The 25,644-nt window shown below is 54.2% G+C and overlaps 1 protein-coding gene across 7 annotated transcripts in view; it reads right to left on the minus strand.

Moving 5' to 3' along the window:
- Window positions 1-25,644, minus strand: part of CARD11 (caspase recruitment domain family member 11) — a 109,868-nt gene that overhangs the window by 11,629 nt on the left and 72,595 nt on the right. For 5 of the 7 annotated variants that reach the window (XR_009559031.1, XR_009559030.1, XM_030846563.2 and 2 more), the window contains exons 3-17: window positions 19,496-19,708; window positions 17,838-17,975; window positions 16,427-16,752; window positions 13,393-13,572; window positions 12,310-12,462; window positions 11,724-11,849; window positions 10,978-11,175; window positions 8,940-9,116; window positions 7,974-8,025; window positions 6,243-6,325; window positions 5,164-5,264; window positions 4,127-4,179; window positions 1,746-1,878; window positions 973-1,174; window positions 425-551 (exon numbers count right to left, since the gene is read on the minus strand). Coding sequence is in view for 5 of the 7 variants with exons in the window: in XM_030846563.2 (XP_030702423.2) it covers window positions 425-551; window positions 973-1,174; window positions 1,746-1,878; window positions 4,127-4,179; window positions 5,164-5,264; window positions 6,243-6,325; window positions 7,974-8,025; window positions 8,940-9,116; window positions 10,978-11,175; window positions 11,724-11,849; window positions 12,310-12,462; window positions 13,393-13,572; window positions 16,427-16,752; window positions 17,838-17,975; window positions 19,496-19,708 (2,262 nt within the window). In the remaining 2 variants the exon portion in view is untranslated. Of the gene's footprint in view, window positions 1-424; window positions 552-972; window positions 1,175-1,745; window positions 1,879-4,126; window positions 4,180-5,163; window positions 5,265-6,242; window positions 6,326-7,973; window positions 8,026-8,939; window positions 9,117-10,977; window positions 11,176-11,723; window positions 11,850-12,309; window positions 12,463-13,392; window positions 13,573-16,426; window positions 16,753-16,852; window positions 16,923-17,837; window positions 17,976-19,495; window positions 19,709-25,644 lie in introns of those variants that run through there. The other 2 variants (XM_060284857.1, XM_060284858.1) reach the window with 2 other exon arrangements.

Below are 25,644 nucleotides of genomic sequence, written 5' to 3' on the forward strand. Positions count from 1 at the left end.
CGCTGCCTAGGAGTCTGGGTCGAGCAAGAGGAGACACCCTGAAAAAGCTGCTGGGGGGCCAGATGAGAAGGGGGTGAGGCCCGGCTGTCCTGCAGCAGATGGCCTGGCCGCGGTGTGGCTCAGTGGGCCCGCGGGTGCAGGGGCGGTCACCCCAGACTCACTGCCTACGTCAGGGCCGGGAAGCCCGAGAGAGAAAAAACAAACCTCAGACTCGCAGAGAGCGGGGAGCTGGCCAGGCAGTCTGCTCGCAGCTGGACGTGCTGCCTCCACCGTGAGTGGGGCAGAGGCCCGAGGCGCGCCAGGGCAGGTGTGTGCCCACGTGTGTCAGCGCGTCTGCCCTTCCCGCCCCACACCTGTCCCCTCAGTCCTCCTGACGAGCAGATGAGCAAGGGGAGGGACCGCCCGCCCCGCCTGGGGTCTTCACCTTCCTGGTTGACCTTGTAGTGCAGTGTGACGGGCCCACTGCACCTCTGGACGGTCCAGTGCACCTCCTCCTTCGTGCACGTCTCCAAGGGGACGCTCTGCTTCTCGCCTTTGACGCAGCCTTCTAGCTAGATATCAAAGACACATTGTCCTGCTCGGGCTCCACGGCGAGGCGAGCGGAGCTGCGGGGGTGAGACTGCCCCGCCGGGGAACAAAAGCACCTCTCCTCAACAAAGACCAGCTCAGCGCTGCTGAGGGAAGAAAGCATCGCCCTTAAACGGGGTTCACGTGCCTCCCGCCCGCCGCCCGGAGCACGTGTGCGCGCGCGTGCGTGTGCACAGGCTCTAGGAACACGAGCGAAGAGTCGTGGAGAGGAGGGTCCGGGGAGGGGCTTCCAGAGAGGAGCTGACAGCCCCGCCCCCTGGCAACCCCTCCTCCTGGCCGGGAATCGCAGCTTAATGCAGGTTTGGGGGTGCGGGTCCCTGCGCCGTCAGCAGCAGATGTGCAGAGGAACCAGAACTGCTGCCTCCCCAGCCCCCAGCCCCTCACCAGCAGCAGCTGGTAGCCCTCGCGGAGGCCGGCCTTCTCGGCCAGGGAGCCCGGCTTGACCGCGTGGACGAAGCTCCCGCGCGCGTTGCCTCCAAGCAGCGTGAGCTGGGAGATGAGGCTGTCGCCGCTCAGCGTGGTGTGCTGCACCGCGGGCCCGGGGCCCCGCACGTGCCCCAGGGACGTGACAGACGGCCGGAAGGGTCTGCGTCGGGAGATAAGACGGGGGTTAGGCAGCTGTAGCTAGGACTCCTGGCCGGGACGCCCAGAGAGCGGGGCCTGGGCTGCAGCGTCCCCGGGGAGTCACGGCAGCGGCCACCTTAGGAGAGAGCTGGCCACCGGCTCCTGCTGTCACAGCACACGCCAGAAGCAGGGGCCCCGGGAGACACTGCCACCGGGAGACGGAGGTCACACACGCCCCGCTGCTTGCATCGGGTGCAAGGGCTGCCGGCCCCTCCTCGCACACCGGGAAGGCTGCGTGGGCAGAGCCCACCGGGCTTCGGGGAGTCACAGGTGGGGCCCGGGGCCGGTCTGGCATGAGAGTCCCGTTCCTTGCCTCTGCCGGGCTGTGTGGCCCCAGGCAGGCCCCTTCCTACATGGGCCTGGCTGGGGGTCAGCGGTAGTGATTTCTGACTTTGGGACATTATGATTCCCAGACTCTGATTCTAGAATACGGATGCTGTGGACGAGCCCCTTTGCAGGGGATCGAGGGGAGAGCAGCCTTCACCTCATCCCTGCCCCTCAGCCCAGCCTCCCCTCTCCCGTGACCTCGGTACCTTTCTAGAGAGAACTTCCTAAACATGAGGTTGACCTGCTCCAGGTCGTAGGCGTCCAGGCCCTCAGACTGGTGCGAGGAAGAGGAGGAATGGGTGGAGGGGGGTCCGAAGGGGAACCGCTCGTGGCTGTCATCTGCGAAGGCGTAACGGACGCTTCAGGCCCCCGAGCAGGAGGGAGGGCGGCCCACGGCCTTCCTGACGTGGCCGAGGCGGCTCCTCCCTTTCTGCCTCCTGGCAAATCCTCCCCCCTCCCCGGATGAGGGAGCAGCCTCAGTCAGCGGGTCCCGGAGGCCCTGGGGCTATAGGGCCCAGTCCCGGCATCCTCTCCTTCAGAGCCATTCCCCCGCCTCCAGGGGGAGCCTGGAAAGGCGGCGCCATTAGCAGGCACTGGCTCTGCTTTGGAATCGAGGTCCAAAGTTTCACCTGGGGACCTCAGGTCTAGCCACCATCTACCGGCCTGGGCGGGTCTGCAGGACCAGCGTGTAGACGGAGTAAGGAAGCCCCCACTCCTCCCAACTCAGCGGAACCCCGAGCCCCCCAGGGAAAGACGCCCACCCTGCACAGCTCAGGCCGCTGGGACGGGAGATCTGCAAGCCCTGCTCTGGGCTGATAACAAAGGCCCCTCTGCAGAGAGAATTTGTCCCGACACTGCAAAACGCTCTGGACGGCTGCCCAGAATTCTCTTCCCAGCTCTCCCCTTTCCAAACTCCTGGAGCTCTTCCCATCACCCAGCCTCGATTAGGTGCCGACCTCTCTTTGACACTTGAAAGCTGCTGGTGGTCACCAATTAAGAAGAGCCACTAATCTTTCATTTTATCTGCTGGCAGCCTGAGCCGGCGAGGGGTGGAGGCAGGCTGGTGGGAGCCCTGGAACCGAGGGGGCTGGCGGGCCACACCCGGAGGATTCTGAGCCCGGCTCCATGCTGCCAGCTCCTCGGGGCCCGAGGACGCTGCCACCATCCCAAGGCGCCGGGCCATCTCCCGAGAAGCCGGAACCCTTCCTGTTCTTCTCCCTCCTGCCCATCCAGTCAGAAGCTCGGGTCTGGGGACTTCCCTGGTGGACCAGTGGGTACGACCCTACTCTCCCAATGCAGGGGGCCCAGGTTTGATCCCTGGTCTGGGAACTACATCCCACACGCTGCAACTAAGAGTCTGCGTGCCGCAACTAAAAGATCCCGCATGCCGCAACTAAGGCCCAGCGCGGCCAAAATAAATACATGATAAAATAAATAAATAGGGGCTTCCCTGGTGGCGCAGCGGTTGAGAGTCTGCCTGCCGATGCAGGGGACGCGGGTTCGTGCCCCGGTCTGGGAAGATCCAACATGCCGCGGAGCGGCTGGGCCCGTAAGCCATGGCCGCTGAGCCTGCGCGTCCGGAGCCTGTGCTCCGCAACGGGAGAGGCCACGACAGAGAGAGGCCCGCGTACCGCAAAAAAAAAAAAAAAAAAAAGCAGCTCAGGTCTGCAGACCTGCATGGGTCTCCCCACTGGTCCTCAACTATGCCACCACAGTCTCTGCCACAGCAAGAACTCAGGGACACAGGTTCTGTGTCCCACGCAGCTGTAACAGGGCCTGGGAGGTGCAGGAACTCAGCGTGTGCTGGGCCTCGCGGCTGTAAGGGGTGGTGGCTGGCGGGTGCTGCGTGCACGCTTACTCCCTGGAGACGGAGCCCTCGTTTCTGGCTCTGCGTGGTGACATGCTGGGCCGAGGGAATATCCCCTCCATCATACCAGCTCTGCCCGTGGGTCGGGTTCAGGGCTACCACAGCCCCTCCAGTCTCCCCAGTGCCTGCCTGCCCCACACCTACAGTTTCAGGGGATGAAAACCAACCTTAATCGCCGCCCTATCTCCATCCCAGGGCCCCAGCCCCATGCCTGCCACTCGTCTCGCGGAGGCTGGTTAACAGCTCAATTAACACCTGGCTTCGTAAGAGGTCCCCCTGCTTCCAGCCCCTCCTCCACCACACTCCTCCTTAGTCTCCCTAAGGCTGTTTCTTCATCTGCAAAACGAGGACGACAACAGCGTCTCTGAAAACAGCTGCTGAGAGTCACTGGAACTGGATAACAGCGCTTGGCTACATCACGAGAGCTGTGCTTTCTTAAAAACCCAGACCTGACTGATTCTACACTCAGCATCGGGATGGTTCCTACTGTCTGCGGAACAAAGGACAGGCCCCTCGGGCGCTTCCCGGCCCAGGCCACTCAACGGGCGGAGGCCTGTCTTCCTTGTGCACAGACAGCCCTCTCGGAATCCACTCTGCACACGTCTCCTGAGGACCTACTGTGTGCCAGGCTTTGCCTCAGGCAGGCCCTGCTGGAAGGTCAGGATGGGGCCGACGTGGCTGCCACCCCTGTAATGTCTCTCAGACCTGCTGGGTACCCACCGTCAAGATCTAAGGCATCGAAGCCACCGCTGTCATTGTCGTCTTCAACTGTGCTGCAAGACATAAGGGGGGACAGGAGAGCTCTCCTGACTGTGTGTGCAGGTGGGCAAGGGAGAGCGAGGCTTCCGGAACGTTCTGGCTGTCCGAGAGGCTGTGGTTCTGAGAGGGCAGGATGGGTGGGAGAGGAAGGTCAGCAGGTGGGTGGAGGGCTATGGGCCATGGGAGGGCTGCACGAGGCTGGGTGCTTTGCTGGGAGGGCAGGGCGGCCCCAGAGCCTGCAGAGGCCGCATTAGCTGGCGTGAGGACGGACACAAAGAGCCGCTGAGCAGAGTCCCCGACAGCCCCACCTGCTGCTTCCCACTCATTCCTCTCCCCGGACGCAGAGTGCTTAACAGCGTTTATACTCGGACGGGCTGCATTGTGTGGCGGGCCCAAACAGACAGGACAGGACGGGAGTGAGGCGCGTGTTCCAAGAGCTCTAAGCTGCTCCTGTGTGGTTCCTGTGATGCAGTAACGAGGCCCAAGCCAGGTGGCTGGCAGGACCCAAGGTGGAGATCCAGCCCCGCTGGCCACTCCTTGGTCCGGCCCTTCTAGGAACCACCACCAACCTCTGACTCTGAACGCACGGTGCTAGATATCTGGTGACTGGGAACATCTGGATGCCCAGGCACATCTCTACTGTGGTCTCCACAATGGGGACACTGATGGTCTCCACGAGGGGAGGAAAGGGGAGAGGCAGTAGCAACGAGGGGGACATTCACAGGGTCTCTCACTCTTCGGCAGAAAAAGCCAAGCTCTGGAACCATGGGATGGAAAAACCTGATTTCTCGGTAGCAGGGGGTTTCATCATTTGCTAGCTAGCTGGGGGCCCTGGGAAAGCCACGTCCCTTCTCTGAGCCTCAGCTTGCTCATCTGTAAAATGGGCACCATCCTGCCTATATTTCAAGCTTCCCTTAAGGACTGCCGAGTTAGTTAAGTGTCGAGCGGCACAACAAGCACCAGGAAAATGTCCCGCCCCCTCCCTCCCTGTCACCCACCTCCGATGAGGCGCATCCTCCTTACAGCGTCTGACGATGGAGTCATTCCCTGGGGGCTCGGCCGTGATTGACATGATGCTGGAACGGCTTCGATGGGGCTGCTTCAAACACACACACACGTGTTACGGGGAGCTGCGCCTCCGCGGGCACGAATATCATACACACACGGACTAAACTTAAATCAGACGCGGCCCCGCCTGCTACACAGGCAGCGTGCGCCCGCAAGCTGGTTCTCAGCGGTGACCTTGGCCGAGGAAGGCTCGTGCTCAGCCTGGGGCGGCCGAAGGCACCAACCCTGGTGCACATCTGCTCGCCCCGGGGACAGGAAGCGGGGAGGCGGCTGGGAGCCCGAGAGACGGTCCTCGTTTGTGCCCAGCACAGGCGGAGCTCTCTGTCCCCAGAACTGCCCAGCCTTGGACACCTGCTCCGGACGAGAGGAAGACCTTTGGGGCTGGTGGATGCCCACGCAGACAGCTCGGCGGCTGGAGGGTGGCCCTCTGAGACAAGGCCCGCTGGCTCCCGGCAAGGGCTGCCTGAACTGAGCGCCTGGGATTCCCCCCCCAGAGCTGGGCTCAGACAGGGGCCATTCCTTATCACGTCTCTCTCCTCCAGGGCCTGACGCTGGAGCAGCTGACCAGCTTCCCAGGGCTTCCCCTCGGGCTTAGAATTTCTACTCCCATGCCTCCTGCTGCCTGGCTAGGGGGAGTGACACCGCTCCGCCCAGGTGGGCTGGAGGGAGGTGCGCGGGTGCCGGGCAGGCCTTGCTCTGCGCTCCGGCCCCCGCCGGCTGCCCCCCTCCAGCTGCCGGAGTCGCCAGAGGCTGAGAAGCGGCAGCAGGATCGTCAGCCGCAGCCCTGCGGAGGCCCGTCTCTTCCGCCCACCGAGGGTTAAATTGGGGAAGGAGGTGGCAAGAAGGTGTAAATATACCGCGGGGCCAGGAGACGTCGAGCAGGGCCTGGGCTGCAGCCCTGGGCGAGGAAAGCAAGTGGGCCGGGCCCGCGGGGCGGGCGAGGCCGGGGTGGGGGGCCCGGCCCGAGCTCCGAGCCGCAACGGGGAGCGGCGGTGAGGGCCCTGCTCACCATCTTGGAGAAGGAGGTGGTGATGGGCAGCGACCCGGAGGAGCTGGGGCTGGCGTCCGTCACGTCTTCTTCGTGTCCCCTCCCTGTCCTCGGCGAATCGGGCAGGAGGCGCAGACAGAAGGGGCGGGGGAGAACGGGGAGGGCAGGGTCAGTGAGAGCCCCTGGGGCACTGCACCCCTGCGGCCGTCCTGTGGGGGGGGCCTCCTCTCCCCTCCGCTTGGGGAAGAGCCAGGTCTTTTCCCCACCATGTCCCTCCCCCACCACAGGCCCAGGGCGGCCTCGTCAAGGCTGGACGATGCCCTCTGTCCTGAGGGCCAAGGTGGGCATCCCGGCTGGCACTCTGTGTGTAACAGCGGGAACTGGGGCCAGAACGTCCCCACTAAACAGGCCGACTGGGGACCGGGGCCGATGCGCTGGGTGTGCTGCCTCCCGCGCAGACCCTGGCGCCCCTGTGCTCCTTCGAGGCTGCCTGGGGGCTTCTGCACGCTCCTTTCGGCCCTCGTCTTGCTGCAGGGGAGCGGTCAGCTTCCCCATCCACAGCCCCACGCGCTGGTGTGTGTGCGTGCGCGTACGTGCGTGCGTGTACGTGCACAGCCAGCCGCACACGTGCACCCCAGTCCGTGGCGCCCTTGAGGTCCCTGGCCCAGCGCCCCACGTCAGGCGGCCGGCAAGGCTCCGTCTCCGCTGCACCCCTTTCCCTCTCCTGGGCACAAACGCCCTCTCCTGGGCACAAACGCCCTCTCCACTTCCGCTGGCTGCAGGCCCTTTGCACCTCCCTTCTGTACAAGGTCCCTAAAACACCTGGTCTGGCCACCAGGGAAGTGGCTCGGCCCCCACCTTAGGGCTCCCCTTCCCCCGGTGTCCCCACCAGGCACAGCCCAGATCTGGACCCCTGGCTGCCCTGCTCTCCTCGGAGGGATGAAGCCCGTGAACTCGGGCCTGGCCGTCAACCTCTGCGGGCTCGTTCCTGGCGCCGTCCTGCTCTGACCCCAGGAGGCAGCACAGCTTTCTGTATCACACGCTTCCCAGGCTGCACATCCATGTCTCTGCTTCCTGCTCCATCCCGGGGGGCCCTGCTTCCTGCTCCATCCCGGGGGGCCCTTCCGGAGGCCGTGCCCAGCGGCCTCAATCTTCCCTTTTCTAGACCTCGTCTGCACGTGCCCTTCTTGACAGATCCTTCTCCAGCCTTCTTCCAACTGCTCTCTTGGGTGTCCAGAGCCACATTCCACCTCCTCACCGATGGCCCTGCCCGAGTACCTGGGCTCTGGAAGCATCTACGTGGACCTGCCAGCACCTGGCACACAGTGGGTGCCCGGTGCACCCAAGCAAACCCTCGCTAGCCAGCTGTCGCTCCAGAGTGGCGCTGAGGAGGAGTGAGAGGAATTCTGGGGACAGTGTATCTCGGAGAACCCAGGGTTGAGGGGTGAACTGATGGCCTCCCATGCCGGGGACTGCCTGCCCGGAAGGCCGGGAGGGAGGCCAAGTATCGGGGCTCTGGACGGACCCACGGGGAGAGGACCTCAAATGTGACGTTTCCGTGGTCGGGGCTCCCGCCCTCTCCGATGACAGTAATCACCATCTGGACACCCTGCCGCCCCGGGGCCCCAGGGCCCCCGGGCCCCCGAGACCCCTCCCGGGTTAACCTTGCAGGATCGACGCCTACGATGGGAGAAACAGATGGACCGAGAGTCAGCGTGACAGACAGGAGAGGGATCCGGGCGTCTCACTAACCTTGAAAATCTGATGTTCGCTTCAGGCTGATGGGGGATTTGGCTCTCTGCAGCTGAAAGAGGGGAGGGGAAGCAAGGAGACAGAGAACACAAATCAAACAAGGCCTGAGACACACGTCACCGGCGCTAAGGCAAGAAAGAAACTGAGGCGAGCCCACGCTGCCCTCGTCACGTGGCCGCAGGAACCACGGAGGGTGCAGGATGCCCACGGATACCCCACGGCCGTGGCCCCCCCGGCCCAGCGCAGGCAGCCGCTGGTACAGACACGCTCGCCCACGGGAGGCGCTGCCACATGGCTCGGATGGCACAAGGGCCGAGAGTGGAGGTGGGGTGGTACTGTGCCGCTGAGCGGGACTGGCTACACGGCACGGGGGAGTTTTCAGGAACAGGCGAGGCTGCGGGGCAGCTGCCCCGGCCACCCCGGCATTAGGTGCTGGCGGTTCCAGGCCGGCCTCCGAGGTGCTGCCCTAGGCCTTCCCGCTCCCTGTGCGCGAGGGCGGGGAGAGCAGAGGCCCCGCCAGGCCCCGCGTGTGAGACCGTCTCATTCACTCAGTCACATCCATTCATTCCTCAGCTGATGGAGCGCGCGAGAGACAGAGCAGAGCAGATAGGATGAGTGCTGTAAGTCCGGCTCCATCACGAGCCACTGACGTCGGGAAACACGCGATAGGCGCTCAGTACCTATTCGCTGAATAAACAAGTGAATTTGGAGATCGTGCTTATATCATTCTCTCTCCTCTCTCTTAACTTGTACTCCATTCGTAGGAGATGAAAGAATTCGCCAGAACAAACAAGCAAGAAGTACAAAGCTGGCACGGTTTCCGTTCACAGGGCTGACGGCGGTCAAGTCGCATCAGGGGTCTGAGACCCGCCCCAGGACCACGTGAGGCCCTGCTGCCTCCTCCCCCGCGTGCAGGGGGCCCCCAGCGCCCCGGTCCCCACCCCCGCCCCGGCTGCGTGCGAGCACCTGGATGCCCTTCAGGTTCATCCTGCGCTTGGGCGGGTGGTAGGGCAGGAAGTAGCGGCTGTCCTCTGGCGAGTCCTCTGAGGTTGAAGAATCGTCAGCCTCCTGACCGTTGGTCCTGGGGCTGGTGTCCCCAAAGTTCTGAGAGATGATGGTCACTGGCAGGTTCCTGGGCAAACTCTGGAGACAAGGGGAGGCCGTGTCCGTGACGGAGCACGGAGGAGCTGCCGCCACGCGCAGGAACAAGCTCTAATGGAGCTATCACTCCCTCGGGCCCCAGGCTTGAAGCTCGGACGGCCTCCTCCTCTTTCCTGACCCCCGCGTCCACCCCGATGCCAAGACCTACCACGCTAGCTCCACTCTCCTCCTCACAAGACCCCCGCCCCCATCTCCCTCCCGCCGGGGCCCTGGCGCAGACCCTCGCGCTGTGCTCTTTACAGTAGAGGGACTGCCTCCCAGATGGTCTTGGCCCCTTATCTGATACACCACCATCAGATCCACAATTTCAGGCCCTAGGCCTAAGCTACAAATATAAGAAATGTTGCTGAATGACTGGATAATGATAACAACAGTGCCAGGTACTGTCCTAAGTAATTTATAGCCATTATCTGAAGCTGAGGTGCAAGGACATTATGTAACTTCTGGTTGGTCCCCTCAAAGCCACGTAACACCCTCATGCTACGTTGCCTCCAAACCCAAAGCTTTTGGCCTTACTTCCCGCACAAAATCCTTCACGTCCAAGAATAACTCACGACCGAGCTCCTTAGCCGACGGGCCCACTCGGCTCCCTCCTGCTAACCGCTCCAGCCCACCTCCTGCCTGTCCCCGCCTCCCACTCCATGGATGACGGACCTGCCAAGCGCGGCCTGCCGACGGCATGCCATGGGTGTCACGCCTCCAGGCCTTTGCTCGTGGTGTCCCCGTGGGCTGGAATACAGCCCCATCTTCCCTCACCTAGCCAGGCGCCGTCACAGCTTTCGTTCATGAATTCAGCAGATGCTCCCCGAGGGTCCACCCTGTGCCTGGCCCTATGCTACACGTTGGACAAACAGAGGGGCCTACACGGAGCTCCTGCGTCATTACAAACTGTGGGAAACGCGCAAAAGTTGAGGGCATAACACAGAGGCTCCTGGTTTCCATCAGGAACCGGTGAAGGCCTAGCTGAGGAAGTTGACACTTCAGCCAACCCCAGAAGGGGGTCAGAACTTGGCCAGGTGAAGTCCGGGGACAGCATTCCAAATGGAGGTCCCGAGGCTGGCTTCTCCTGTAGGGAGTCTTTCCCGGAACCCTGACAGAATGGAGGCCTCCTCCCCTGGGCGCCTACAGCGCCCCTTCAACGCGTAATTTACAACACTTGCGTTGAAATGTCACGCTCCTGGATCTGCGTCCAGCACTAGATCTGAGTCCCCTGGGCGAGGGGCTGGGAGGGTGGGTCCGATCCTGGTTTCCCTGGGTGACTGACTAGCGATGCCCTCGGGGAAGTTACTCAGCTGCTTGTGCCTGGATTCTACCCTTGGCCAAGGAAGACAGCGATCTTACTGTCCTGGCGGGCAGTCCTGCGGCACAGAGGGCACTTAGCACGGTACCTGCAGACACAGGCACCCAAGCCCACAGCTACGAGAGTGACAGTATCATCTATCTGCCTGCATCACGGCATCGCTCACTTTGGAGCGCCTGGGGCCCCGCTGTGACACGTTCCTGAACTTCAGATCGAGATAAACGACGGTTTCCTTACAGGCCCTACTGACTTTAATGGGAGCAGGGCGTCTTACACCCGATGACCGTCCAGAGGGGTTTAAGGACACCCAGTGGCAGGCTAACGGCCGACAGAGGTCCCTTGAGGAGGAGCTGCGGTTCTAACGCGGGAGTGACTTGCCCGAGATCACCCGGCCAGCAAGCGGCCCGGCCAGGGTTTCGTCCTGCCTCTTCCAGCTTCAAAACGAGCGGCTTCTACTCATCACGACCCAGACACACGGCTGCTCTGGGTGCGGGAGGGAAGGGTGTGCTTCCTCGCGGGAGCGCGCGCGCCCGGCAGCCCCACCTGCTCGAGGCCGCCACTGTCCCTGGAGAGGCGCCGCAGTTTGCTCTCCAGGTTCACGATGCAGGCTTCCCGCCGGACCATCTCAATCCTCATCTCGTCGTTCTTCTCCTCCAGCTCGCGGATCTGTTTCCTGTACTTGTCCTTTTCGATTAAGCACTGGGAGTACTGGGTCTGCGCCTCGTCCCGGGAATGGAAGGCCTGCCCGGAGGAGGAGAGGGACGAGGCCGATTGGCTCTTCGCCCCGACGCTCCCAAGTCACACCCAGACGCCCGCTCCCCAGCCCACGTGTCGGTCCCACGGCCTCTGGCCCTTTTCTGGACCCTGACCCTTGGGCGTTTCACTCGATACCATCCTGAACAACATGTCACAGCCCCCGTCTGTCCAGCCCCGGCTGTGTCTCTTGGAGCCCACCCTCCGCCCTAGCGAGTGGCACCATTATTATTATTCCCACTTCACAGACGAGGCCTCCAGGGAGTGGCAGCTCGCCTGCAGCCACGCGTCTGAAGAGTGACGGGGTCTGGACCTGGCCATCTTACTCTAAAGCCCGGGCCGCCGGGCTCCAGCTCAGGCCCCCATGCTATTCAAACGAACTGGGATAGAATTCATTTTGGGAACGGAAGCAGGAAAGATGGATTCACGAGTGATTCCGGCGGAGTTAATGACACTGCCCCGGACAAAACCTCCTGCTGGACCCCACGGCACGGAGCCCGCAGGCCTGCCGCGCAGCCGCCCCGGGCAGCCCGTACCTGGTCGCGCTCCCGCTCTACCTCCTCCAGCTGCAGCATGAGGGTGTTCATGCGGTGCTTGTACATCTCGCAGTCCTTCCCCAGGGTCGAGCACTTCAGCTGCAGGTCCTCCTTCTCCTCCAGGTACTGCAAGCACAGGGGAGATCAACACACGCGTCAGGCGGTCATCAATCGGGGCCGAGAGCCATTCTCTGGCTGCGTCTTCCCAGAGCCGGCCTGCCCCTCCCCACGGGCCTGACCTCGTGAGAGTCAGCTCTCTGACCAGAAGGGACCAAGGTAAAAGGCCAGTCCACCAACGGAGATTTGCTGTGGACCTACTACGTGCCAGGGAATGAGCGGGAGACAGGGTGGACGCCACGTGCGCCCTCCCGTGGCCTTCAGCCAGCGGGGAGACAGGTGCGGTGCTAACGCTTAGTAATTCACGAGCAACTGACGCACAGGGAATGTACACCAGGGGCCAGACCCGGTCCCTGGAAGAGAGTGTGGGCTCTGGAGGTTCCACTAACACACATCCGTGCCGTACAGGGGCTCCCGGCCCGAGGGTGCCAGCTGGGTGGGTGCTGCCCCGACCGCCCATGGGGCCCACCTTGTCCCTCAGCTCCTCCGCCTGGCGGACCTCCTCCTGCAGGTTGTAGATCTTGTTGACGAGCTCCTGCCGGTCCTCCAGGGCCTCCTTGCGGTCATGCTCCAGGATGTCCAGGATGGCCTTGTCCGAGTCCGGCAGGCTGCGCTTCCCGGCCTGGGCGGGCGGGGAGTGCGGAAGGGGGGAACGTTTAACGGTGCTGGGGGCAGGGGCCCAGGAAGGCGGCAGACAAAAGTGCCGGCGACACACTGAGCAAGCAGAAGGTTTTGTGCCAGGGAAGCAGAGAGAGGCAAGGGTCGTTGTCTCTTGGGGTCCCTAAGCAGCTTATCATTTACGAATTTTATCACCTGGAAAGCAGCATAAAGCCCCCTTCCGCGCAGAAACACCGCGATGCCTGTCGTTCTGCCCCGGCTCTTATCAGAGCTCAGAGGAGCACTGGCTGCTGCTCCACACACTTCACAGGTGACAACAAAGAGAGGGCTGATCTGCCTTCCAGATGCCTCCCCTGAAATACCAATTAATCTCTCCGACTAAACCGGGACGCATCCTCTGCTTTGAACGAGAGCCTTCCGCGCCAGGCAGCCAATCCTGGGGGGTGGGGGGAATCATTCCGGAGGAAGGGGCGGGTGCCTGTTTTCTTTCCCTGCGTATGTATTTGGGGCTATCATTCCTCCGTACCTACAGATGATTCTGTGATGGCAAAGGGGGGGAGGCCCTTGAAGTTTTAACAAATCACACAGAGCTGAGAGTTGAGTTTCTTGGAATCTTTAAGGCAAGAAGATTTCTCGGATGTACTCTTCTCACAGCAGCCAGGGCAGTGATTTTGTGTGAATGGTGATTTTCACGGAGTGGTTCAGCCAGGGGAACATCGCCGCGAGTTTTATCTCACATAATGTCGTGCCTCTGAGAAGTGGGTGGTGCGGTCACCCCCGCTGACAGAGGAGGGACTAAGGTGCCCAAGGATGACATGAATTCTCTGTGGTCCTGCGGTCAGCAGGTGGTGGCTTTGGGACTCACACCCAGGCAGGCATGTCCGTCCCCGACCCTCCTCCTCCCTTGCGCCCACTGTGCCCGCACTGCCCTCACCTGGATGATGGACTGCAGCTCCTGGATTTTGGTCTTCAGCATTTCATTCTCCCGCTCCAGCTCCAGAACTTGCTCCTTCTTGGGCCGGTTCTCGATGTCATTCTTTAGTTTCAGCGACTGATTCCTCTCCAGCTTGCATTCCTCCTCCATCTTATTCAATCGGTGCTTGAGCTGGTCGATCTGAAACACCCACAGGGTGCCGAGGGGAGAACGCAGTTGACAGGAGACATTCAGAAAAGGCAGTGCCTCCCAGATCCTACTGGACTTCCAGCACGAGCTGTGCTCTGCCCCGCTCTCTCCTTCCTCCAGTTGGTGACAGAGAAGGCCTCAAAGAAACCTCTTCCAGTGAAACAAACCACCCCCTCCTTGATGAGGAAGAGGGTCCTGATCCATTAATTCAGAACAGTTCTAAAGCAGTTACGTCCCCTGGAAGACTCCCTCAGGCAACTTGCGTGGAGCGGAACAGATTACAGACTAGGATAAAAGGCACCCAACCTGGCGTTTCCCTGAGGTATGTTATCCATTTTAAAGGTCTTTTAGGATGGGTTTCAAACTCCAATCCTCAGAAGTCAAGATTCCCTCAAGAACCCTCAAGAACCCTCGTGTTATCGCAGGGAGCAAAGAGATGGGGAGGGCGGGGATCCGGGCCCCACCCTGACTTCACACCCCACAGTAGTTCTGCATATGCACGTTTTGGCCTCTTGTGTTTCACACAAGATTTTAGTTGAACAAATGGCATTGCTGCCACTGACAGGATCTCTGGCCTAAAGGACCTGCCCAGACTTAGTGTGTAAGAAAGAGTGGCTTCCTGGAGGAGGAGGCAGTTACTACCCCTGGAAATGGGACAACTTCTCCAGCTGTGCTGAGCTTCACCCAGGAGGCGAGTGTGAGGAACTGAGACTGGGAGGAAGCTTCTTAAACCTCTGTGACCTAGCCTGGCTGCTTCCCCAAACTGATCAGCCTTGGCCAAACACCTAGAAGAGGAAGATTGTTTTCAAGGTCTGCAAGGAGGAGGGTACCAAATGGGTGAGCGTCCTTTTTCAATTCTAGGCTTATGGGGGGAACATCTCAAGACATCTGGCAGGTGGAGGGTGACGGCTTCAGCAAGGAAGGACCTCGGCTGTACGTCCGTGGTCTGAGGGAAGGAACAAAGAGGCATGCAGGGAAGCAGCCTGGGCCTGAGAAATGGCCTAGGACTCAGCTGGCCAGATGTTCTTTCAAGTTCTAGATATGGTCTCTCACTGTTACTATATGGCCAGAAAAACATAAAGCAGGAGAAAGTTCTAGGAGAGAAAGTTTTAAACCTCCGCCACAGATTAACACCTCCAAATCCTAGATGAGACAGCACAGAAACCTTGCTTCCTGGTCACACACACACACACACACACACACACACACACACACACACAGTCCTCCTTAGAGTCTTGGAAGATGAACCCAAGTGACCTGTTCTGGGTCTAGATCCCCAGTCCCATCCAAGTGGACACAAAGTGTGTGCTTACTAGGTCAGCCATCTTGCCAAAGACATATTTCAGCATCTCAGCAATCCTAGGGCGTAGGTATTATTTTCATTTCCATGTAACTGGCATTTACGAATGAGGAAACGGAGGCCAAGAACCCACTAAGTGGTAAAGCCAGAAGTCAGATTTGAAGTCAAAGCCAAAGGGTTTCAAAGCTCTTGCGTTTTGCCTGCTATGCCACCGACTCAATCCACCGGAATTCTAGTGGACTGTTTACTGATCTGTCTGGTTCAACTAAATTGTAAGTGACCTGGGCACAAATCAGGTTATTTATGCCTATGTCCCCCGCAGTGCTTAGCACCGTGCCTCACACATGGCAGGTGCTTCATAAATGTTCTGAGGGTCTATTTTCCACCTAGCAGCCAGAGTGATCTTTCTAGATATAAATCACTTGTCACTCGCAGCTCTCAATCCCTCAGTGGCTTCCGTCACTACTGGAATAAATTCCAAGGTTCTTACCAAGCCCCCAGGATCTGGACCCTGGCCGGCTCCCATCTGCTCATTTGGCTCCAGCCCCACTGGCTCTCCTGCTGTTTGTCGAAAACACCAAGCATGGCCGCTACCTGGGGCCTTTGCACTTGCTCCTTGCTCTTCCCCGAGACTTGCAGGGCTGGCTCCTCCCTCTCCTCAGATCTCTGCTCCTGTGTCTCCTTGTCAGGAACGCTTCCTGACCATCCTATTTAAAACAGCACCCCTCACTCACTATCCCTAAACTCTTTTCTCCCTCTTCTTAATAGCACTTATTACTACCAGCGATTGATGCATTTCTTTTCTGATTAGAATGTGAGCTCCATGACAGCAGGGCTTTGGTTTTGAGTTATGTACCCCTGGAAAAGAGGCTGGTGCAAGGCGGTGCACAATAAAAGGAATGAATGAGTTAAGCAATTCCCTTCTCCATCTCCCTTTTGGAAGTAAACTCATTAATGACATCTACCATTTGGCTGCTGGACTGTTCACTGATAAGTGACTCTTCCACTGTGTCATGCTGCGCTTTGTGGATACAGCTGTGAAGGGCAGAGTCCTGGCCTCAAGGATCTCATGAATCCACGGGACAGGTGCTGTGCCCATCTCCTTGGGATTTTCCCGAGGGCCATAGAGCTGGGCAGGCCCCTGAATCCTCCATCTTCCCCCTCACCCAGCACGGGTGCAGTGCCCACGAGCTGGGCCCATGTGCGCATCTCTGGTTCACGTGCCTAGTGGGTCCTCGCTCCGGAGCAAGTGGGAAGCTCCACCGGGCCCAGGTGCGCAAGTCTGCACGTCCTGAGCAGGACGTCAAGCTCACTGGGTCTGTGCGCATGTGCACACATGCGCAGTGGATCTGGGCGCTAAACTGCGGCACCGAGCCTCGCTGGGTTGGCGTGCGCGTGCGCACAGTTGATCTAGGCTGCCGGAACTCCCGCGTCTTCCTTTCTCCCTCACCTGGCCAGGTGTTAAACCCTGCCCCTGCCTGCCTGGTGGCCTTCGCTTCCCGCTCACTCACTTTGGCCCGGCAGCTCCCGCCACGTGCCCCTCACCTCGAGCTGGAGGTCCCGGCTCCGCATGACCGCCATGTTTTTCTCTTCGCTGAGCTGGGCGTAGCGCATGGCCAAGTTGTAGTTGTCATCCTTCACCTTGACCAGCTCGTCGTTGTAGCTGTCCCGCTCCTCCTTCATCTTGTAGTACCGGTCCCGGAAGGTCAGCAGCTCCACCTGTGTCAGCGTCAGCTGCTTCCTGTCGTCCTCCAGCTGTCGTGACTTGGCCAGCAGCTCACACCGCTGCAGGTCCTTGGCCTTCATCTGCTGCTGCAACTTGATGACCTCGTTCATCAGGAAGTGCGTGAGGCCCTCGTGGCCCTCCTCCACTGTGGAGAGGGGGGCACCCAGTCAGGCCTGAGGACTGGGGAGGGGAAGAAGGGGGTTCCAGACGTGGGGCAGGTGTCATTCGTTCACTCATTCACTCACCAACATTTTACTGAGCTCTTACTACCCATCAGGCACCGGGGATTCAGGGTGCGCAAGACAGCCTTGGTCCCGGTAGAGCTTATGTCTGGTAAGGGAGACAGACATCAAAAAAGCAAGTGATCACACGCAAATATAACTACAGAGTGAGAGGACTGTACAAAGTAAAGGTATGGGGGACTGTGAGAGTGTGTAACGGGGTGGGGGGGACCAGATCCAGCTGAGTGGACAGAGGCATTAGAGAAGGCTCCTGATGGATGGGCTCAGGTATTGAGGAGAGAAAACACATTCTAGGAAGGTGGAACAACATTGCCAAGGTCCTATGGGAAGGGAAGAGGAACCTGGCACATTTCAGAAACTGAAGGAAGACCAAAGTGGCTGGAGCTCAGAGACAGGGAGAGGCAGAAAGGTGAGGCTGGGAGTATGATCAGGGGCTGGACCACGTAGGGTCCTTGTGGGCTGCACTGGGGTCTTCAGATGGCAACAATGGAAAGCCACTGAAAGGTTTTAAGTAGGGGAGGGTGACATGAGGAGTGGAGAACTCATTGGATCAGAGCAGGAATGGATATAAAGAGCTGATAGGGTTGCATGGGTCTTGACTAGGATAGGGGTGTATATGGAGAAAAGACAGATTTAAGAATATTTAGGAAGGAAAATTAAGATGTCAAGATGACCACGGGCTCTGGTTCATGGGATACTGGCAGGAGGGTAGGCAAAGGAAAGGACAAGATGAAGAGGGTAGGGGGAGTTCCACCCCCCCAACACTCATGGGGGATGTTCAGTAAACACACACTTCTCTTGATTCAGTTTGTTCCTCTGTGACCTACATTTCATCATCAGGCAGAAATATGGTTGACAGTTCCTAAGTGCCACCGGGGCACTGTCCTGACGTCACAGATCCATAAGCTTAGAGCTGTCCCACCACTGGACACACACACACACACACCCCTCCCATCACAGTCCGAATGCTGCTGGTAAAGCCACTTACCCACAATGGTGGAGAATCTACGAGTGGGTTCCTTTCCAGTCACCAGTTTGTACAATTCTGGGTAGTAGAATTCCAGACTCTCCAAGAAGGCCACGTAGCCCCTCTGCCCCTTCGTATGTAGAATGTCCAGCAGTCGGCCTAGAGGAAAGGCCAAATCACTCGGTGGGCAGAAGCGTCCATGTCTCCAAATCCAGTCTTACGCTGGGCTCACATCCAGACAGTACACTCTTAAGAAGAGAGTCTCACCACATCCTGTCACTCCTGAGTTTTATCTTACAGTCCAGCTAATGTAAATCGAAGTGCTAGGCCCTCGGCAGGGACTGTGAGTGTTAGTTTCCTTTCTCCCAAAGACTGGTGGAACCAGAAGCAGCCATAGGAAACCAACAGTCTTAAAGAGCTTCCCAACTGGCCAGGGCTAAAATTAACCACACAGGCGTCTGTGATTGAAGGAGGACGGATGTACAGCAGTGGTTACGGAATAATATATGGTTCTCTGGGATTCAGACCAGGAAGATAAGTATTTGGGTGGGGAGCTAGGAAAAGTCCTAGGAAGCAGGAATAGCTCCATGTTCTTAGTCTGGGAACGTTTTTAATCTAAGTGTAATTTCCTTGGCAGTTTTCAGTTTTTATCCTACTGGTTCCACTTATTCTCTACATTTCTCGCCCCTTCCTTAAACATTTTATTTTCAGCTGTTTCTTCCCTTGAGGCGCTAAAACTCAATCCTTCCCCTAGGGTAGACATAATAAATACATTTCATCTTGTGTCACCTGACTGTTTGTCACAGCCGCCCGGATTCTAAAGTTACATCCAGGCTCAGTAGGAAAACATGCTGGGATTAGTGATGTTTGTCAGGTAAAACATCAAAACAGCAAAAGAGAGTCATAGCATATGAGCTGCTTATCACCAGTCACACTGTGGGCAAGTGAGTTTCAGCCCTCTTCGACTGTGAACCACAGAAAGAGATGCATTTTACATTGTGACCGCATGCGTACACACAAAACATATTTTGCTACAAACATGTATGTGAATACACACACAGATGTATATAAAACCAAGATAGTGTTCACAGACCACACTTACTACCTACCTTTAATGCATGTGATAAAGTGTCATGGACCCCTAGGCGGTCTGGAAAAGCCTATGGACCCTTTACCAGAATAACATTTTCAAACAGATAAAATGCACTGGATGGCAAAGGGAATCCATCATAATAAGATACGTGAACAAATATTAAATTTGCGACTCAGTAATAAATGGGCTTCTTTATCAATGCATCAAATAAGCCAATCTCTTGGCAGGTCTAATAACTACTATCATTTCAAGGGAAAGATGAGTATAAGTGATATTTTGAAATCTGTAATAGCTGTAATGTGATAAGAAGATATCTGTAATGTTTACTGTTGACAAGGACACAAGTATTGCTAATCACTGTGATTTGTTGCCTACCTGCGTCCATAATTGAAGGGAACGCTAAGCCTTAGGTGGGTAAAATAAGGATGTAATTTCCCCCTGGCCAAGTTAATAGACCCTCTCTACCCATGGACAGTTTGCTGGGGGACCAGGGGTGGGGAGAGGTCTATGGACTCTAGTTAAACATCCCTGACTGAGAGAAACGTCATTTTGCTACAGCTAACTGTAAGTTATCTCCTGAGGTTACCTGCCCGGTTGATCTTGGACGGCAGCATGGGAGCATTAAGCACTTCATCTTCATCTTGTTCATCAATGACCTTGCACTGGCGCAGGTAGGGGGTGAGCTTGGCTGGGTTGATGTAGCGACTCAGCATGTGCCGGTTGCACTCCACATTCTCCCACAGGGCATCCTCTTCATCCTTCAGTGTCTGCATATAGTCATCCATCTCTGGCGCCCCTCCTTTTAGACATAAACCCCAACAAGGTTAATAAAAGAGCCTCACTGGAATAGCTCTATAAACTTTGGAGAGATCTCCAGTATCCACTGTTAGGTGAAAAAACAGTAGAGAAAAGCATATATATTCTACCTTTTTTTTTTTTTTTTTTTGCGGTACGCGGGCCTCTTACTGCTGTGGCCTCTCCCGTTGTGGAGCACAGGCTCCGGACGCGCAGGCTCAGCGGCCATGGCATCATACTATATGCTTTCCTGTTTCCTTTTTCAACTTGCTTTTTTCTCTCTGCATTTACTGAGATTTATCTAGGTTGATACATACAGACCTAATTCATTCATTTTTAAAAACAGCTTTGTTGAGATATAATTCACGTACCATACAATTCACCTTTTAAAAGTGTACAATTCAATGCTTTTTAGTATAATCACAGAGTTGTACAACCATCAGCACAATTAATTTTAGAACATTTTCATCACTCCCCAAAGAAACTTCATACCCTTCAGTAGTCACTCCCCTCCAATACCTGCTCCTCCAGCCTTAGGCAACCACTAATCTATCTTCTGTCTCTGTAGACTTGCCTGTTCTGGACGTTTCACTTAAATGGGATCGTACAACATGTGGTCTTCGGTGCCTGGCTTCTTTCCAGGTTCATCCATGTTGTATGTAGCATGTTTCAGTACTTTTTATTGAGGAATACTTTCTCATTGTATGGATATATCACACCTTGTTTATTCACCCATTGATGACTTTGGGTTGTTTGGTTATTACAAATTATGCTACTATGAAGATTCACGTACACGTTTTTTTGTCAACGCATGTTTTCATTTCCTTTGAGCAGATATGCAGAAATGGAACTGATGAGCCATAAGGTAACTCTATGTTTAACATTTTGAGGAACAGCTAAACTGTTTCCCAAAGTGGCTGCACCATTTTACATTCCTGCTAGCAATGTATGAGGTCCTAATCTATTCCTGCTAGCGATGTATGAGGTCCTAATCTCTTCCTGCTAGCGATGTATGAGGTCCTAATCTATTCCTGCTAGCGATGTATGAGGTCCTAATCTATTCCTGCTAGCGATGTATGAGGTCCTAATCTATTCCTGCTAGCGATGTATGAGGTCCTAATCTATTCCTGCTAGCGATGTATGAGGTCCTAATCTATTCCTGCTAGCGATGTATGAGGTCCTAATCTATTCCTGCTAGCGATGTATGAGGTCCTAATCTATTCCTGCTAGCGATGTATGAGGTCCTAATCTATTCCTGCTAGCGATGTATGAGGTTCTCATTGTCAACAATTATTCTTGTCCATCGTGTTTAGTGCAGCCATCTGAATGGCTGGGAAGTGGTATTTCACTGTGGTTTCGATTGGTATTTCCCTACGAACTAATGACATTGAGCATCTTTTCATGTGCACGTTGGCCATCTGTGCATGAGAAATGCCTCTTCAGATCCTCTGACCATTTTTAAATTGGACCTTTGTCTTTAATATGGAATTTTTATGTGTTCTGGAAACAAGTCAGATATATGATTGGCACATATTTTCTCCTATTCCGTTGGTTACCTTTTCACTTTCTTAAAGGTATTATTTGTAGCACAAAAGTTTTTAATTTTGATGTAGTCCAATTTCTTTTTTCACTTGTGCTTTTGGTGTGTATCTAAGAAACCATTACTTAATTCAAGGTTATAAAAATTTACTTCTATTTACTTTTCTAAGAGTTTTATACTTTTAACTCTCACATTTAGGCCTATGATGCATTTTGAATGAACTTTTGTGTATGGTGTGAGGTAAGGGTCCAGCTGTTTTTTACATGTGGAGATTGAGTTGTTCCAGCACAATCTGTTGAAAAGATTCTTCTTTCCCTATTGAATGGTCTTGGCACCTTTGTCAAAACTCAATTTACCATAAACGTGAGTGTTCATTTCTGGACTCTCAATTCTATTCCATTGACCTATATGTCTATCCTTATGCCAGTACCACACTGTCTTCATTACTGTCAATGTGCAGTAAGTTTTGAAATTGGGAAGTATGAGTCTTCCAACCTTGCTCTTCCCATTTCAGATGTTTTGGCTATTCCGGTCCCCTTGCAATTCCATATGAATTTTAGGGATCAACTAGTCAATACTTGCAAAAAAAAGTAGTTGGGATTTTGATAGTGAATCTGTTGCATATGTAGATCAATCTGAACAGTATTACCATCTAGCAATTAAGTGTCATACTCCAAGAATATGGGATGTGTTTCTATTTAGATCTTCTTTAATTTCTTTCAGCAATGTGTTGTAGTTTTCAGTGTACACTTCTTTTGCTAAATTTATTCCTAAGTATTTAAATTCTTTTTGATGGCATTGTAAATGTGAACTGTATTCTTAATTTTATTTGTTGAATAAAATTCATTGTTAACATATGGCTATGCAATAAATGACTTCTGTATATTGCTCTTCCATCCAGCAGATTTACTGAAATCATTTACTAGTTCTAACAGTTTGTTAGTGGATTCCTTATGATAGGATGTTTTCTACATGACTTTCCTATGTATAAGATAATGTCATCTGCAATTACACTGTTTTACTTCTGTCTTTTCAATCTGGATGGCTTTTCTTTTCTTCTCTTTTTTTTCCCCTCTAATTTCCCAGGCTAGAACTTCTAACACAATGTTACACAGAAGAGGCAAGAATGCACATCCTTTTCTTGTTCTCTCTTTTTTTTTTTGCGGTACGCGGGCCTCTCACTGTTGCGGCCTCTCCCGTTGCGGAGCGCAGGCTCCGGACGCGCAGGCTCAGCGGCTATGGCTCACGGGCCCAGCCTCTCCGCGGCACGTGGGATCTTCGCGGACCGGGGCACGAACCCGTGTCCCCTGCATCGGCAGGCGGACTCTCAACCAATGCACCACCACGGAAGCCCCAGTAGGTAGGTTTTTGATTACTAATTCTTTACTTGTTGTAGGTTCCTGTTTTTCTTGAGTAAGTTTCAGTAATTTGTGTCTTTCTAGGAATTTGTCCATTTCATATAAGTAACCGAATTTATTAGAAACAACTGTTCATATTATTCCTTTATCTTTATTTTGCCTCTTATTTCTGTAAGGTTGGTAGTAATGTCCCTTCTTTTATTTCTGATTCTAGTAATCTGGATCATCTCTCTTTTTCTCTTGGTCAGTCTAGCTAAGGGTTTGTCAATTTTGTTGAAATTTCAAAGAAACAACTTTTGGTTTCATTCATTTTCTCGATTGCTCTTCTCTCCTCTAACTCGTTTATTTTCGTCCTAATAGTATTACTTCCTTTCTTATCCTTGCTTCAGTTTTCGTTTGCTCTTCTTTTTCTAGTTTCATAAAGTGGAAGGTTAGGTTACCGATTTGAGATCTTTTAAAAGTATTAACACTTACAGCTATAAATTCCCTGCTGAGCACCGCTTTAGTGACACCACTGAAGTTTCAGTATGTTGCATTTTCATTTCCGTTTGTCTCAAAGTAAATACTCTATTTTCTTGTGTGATCTCCTTGACCTATTGGTTATTTAGAAGTGTGATGTTTAATTTCCCATATTTGTTAACTTCCCAAATTACTCTCTGTTATTGATTTTTAATTTAATTCCATTGTGGTTGGTAAACCTACTTTGGATCACTTCAATCCTTTTAAACTTACTGAAGTTTGTTGTATGGACCAGCATATGAAGAACATTCCAGGTGGGGGCTTGAGAAGAGTACGTATTCTGCTGTTAGGTGGCACGTACTATAGACAAGTCCAAGTTCAAGTCTCCTATTTCCTTGTTGATCTTCTGTCTATTGTTCTATCCATTATTGAAAGTAGAGTACTAAAAATCTCCATCCAGCTATTATTGTTGAATTTTACATTTCTCCCTTCAATTCTGTCAGGTTTTTTTTTTTTTTTTTTTTTGCAGTATGAGGGCCTCTCACTGTTGTGGCCTCTCCGGTTGCGGAGCATAGGTTCCAGACGTGCGGCCCAGCGGCCATGGCTCACGGGCCCAGCGGCCATGGCTCACGGGCCCAGCCGCTCCGCGGCATGTGGGATCCTCCTGGACCGGGGCACGAACCCGTGTCCCCTGCGTCGGCAAGTGGACTCTCAACCACTGCGCCACCAGGGAAGCCCCAATTCTGTCCGTTTTTGCTTCATGTATTTTGAGGCTCTGTTGTTTGGGTTAGGTTATATTTATAACTGTTATAACTTCCTGGTGGTTGACACTTTTATCATTATGAAATCTCTTCTTTATTTCTAGTAACACTTTTGTTTTAACATCTATTTTGTCTGATATAAGCCACTCTAGCTCTTTTATGATTCTTTTTAGCATAGTCTATATTTCTATCCTTTTACTGTTAACCTCCTTGTACCTTTGGACGTAAGGTTTTTCTCCTGTCGATAGTATACACGTGATCTCGTTGTTTCAATCTAATCTGGCAGTCCCTTAATTTTTATTGGTTTATTCATTTTTAACTGTTGGATGTATTATTCCATTGCAAGAATATACCATAACTTATTTCTTCATTTTCCTATAATGGAGATTGAATTTCTCCCCAGTTTTTTACTTGAAAATTTAGCACTATTTATAATAGGAAAAAAACGTAGCCAATCCAAACATTCTTCAGCAGATACTCCATGACCCTTTTGCATATAGAATAACATTTTGAAAGTATTTGGTGATATAAAAAGATCCCAAGACATCGTTTATTTAAAAAACTAAAGGGAGGGAGGGAGACGCAAGGAGGGAAGACATATGGGGACATATGTATATGTATAGCTGATTCACTCTGTTATAAAGCAGAAACGAACACAACATTGAAAACCAATTATACTCCAATAAAGATGTTAAAAAAAATGAAAGTAAATACGTACACACATACATGTGGTATAATTAAAAAATGTATTTGGTCTTTGCCCCTGGTTCCCAGCACAGAGTGACAAGAGTGTGAATGCTTTTTGTATGGTAACAAGATAACTCTTGGGTAAGGGGCCCCTAGTAGCTTTAGGATGGGAGCTGAATGCCAGAAGAACCAGGCAAGTGATTAGAAGGTTGTAACTTTCAGCCCCACATTCCTGCCTCAGGGGAGGTGAGAGAGGCTAGAGATTGAACTCAGTCACCAACAGAGAATGATTTAATCCATCACTCACGTAACAGCACCTTGATGAAAATCCCTCAGTGATGGGGGGCAAAGAGCTTCCAAGTTTCTGAATTCAAGCACACGCTGGGCGAGTGGCTCATCTCAGCTCCATGGGAACAGAGGCTCCTGTGCTCGGGACCCTTCCGGACCTCCTCCTGTGTGTTTTCATTTGTATCCTTTAAAATCAACTGTTATAATAAGTATAGTGTTTTCCTGAGTTCTGTGAGCCATTCCAGCAAATTACTGCACCCGGCGAGGAGGCTGTGGGAGACCCTGATTTAGAGCTGCTCAGGCAGAGGGCAGGTGGCCCTGGGTTTGGGGCCACCATCCTGGGCGGGGGCAGGCTTGTGGGATTGAGCCCTTAGCCTGTGGCTTCTTTGCTGCCCCTGGACAGTTAGCGTCAGAACTGAACTGGACTGCTGGACACCCAGGTGGTGTCAGAGAACTGGTGGATGTGAAACAAGGACACGTATTTGGTGTCAAGAAAACACTGTACATTTGGGGTCAGAAAAAATATCACAACACAGTAGAAACTCATCCATGTAATGCAATACCTATAATTATATAGGTAGGGGTGTGTGTGTGTGTGTGTGTGTGTGTGTGTGTGAAAGAGAAGGGGAGCGAGAAATAGGGAGAGGGGAGGGGAGGGGAAGAAGGAGGGAGGGGAAACGTTTGAGAGGATCTGATTATACTGATTCTATCTAAGAAGAGGGAGGAATTCCGAGGTTACTGGCCAGGAGGACTTGGACGTTACCTATACTGTTTTAGCGTTTACAACACACACACCTATCAGTGTCTTATGTGTATAGTTTGAAAAAGGAGAAAAAGAAAAATGAAC

This window comes from Globicephala melas, chromosome 15 (assembly GCF_963455315.2).
Source record: "Globicephala melas chromosome 15, mGloMel1.2, whole genome shotgun sequence".
NCBI classification, from domain to species: Eukaryota; Metazoa; Chordata; class Mammalia; order Artiodactyla; family Delphinidae; genus Globicephala; species Globicephala melas.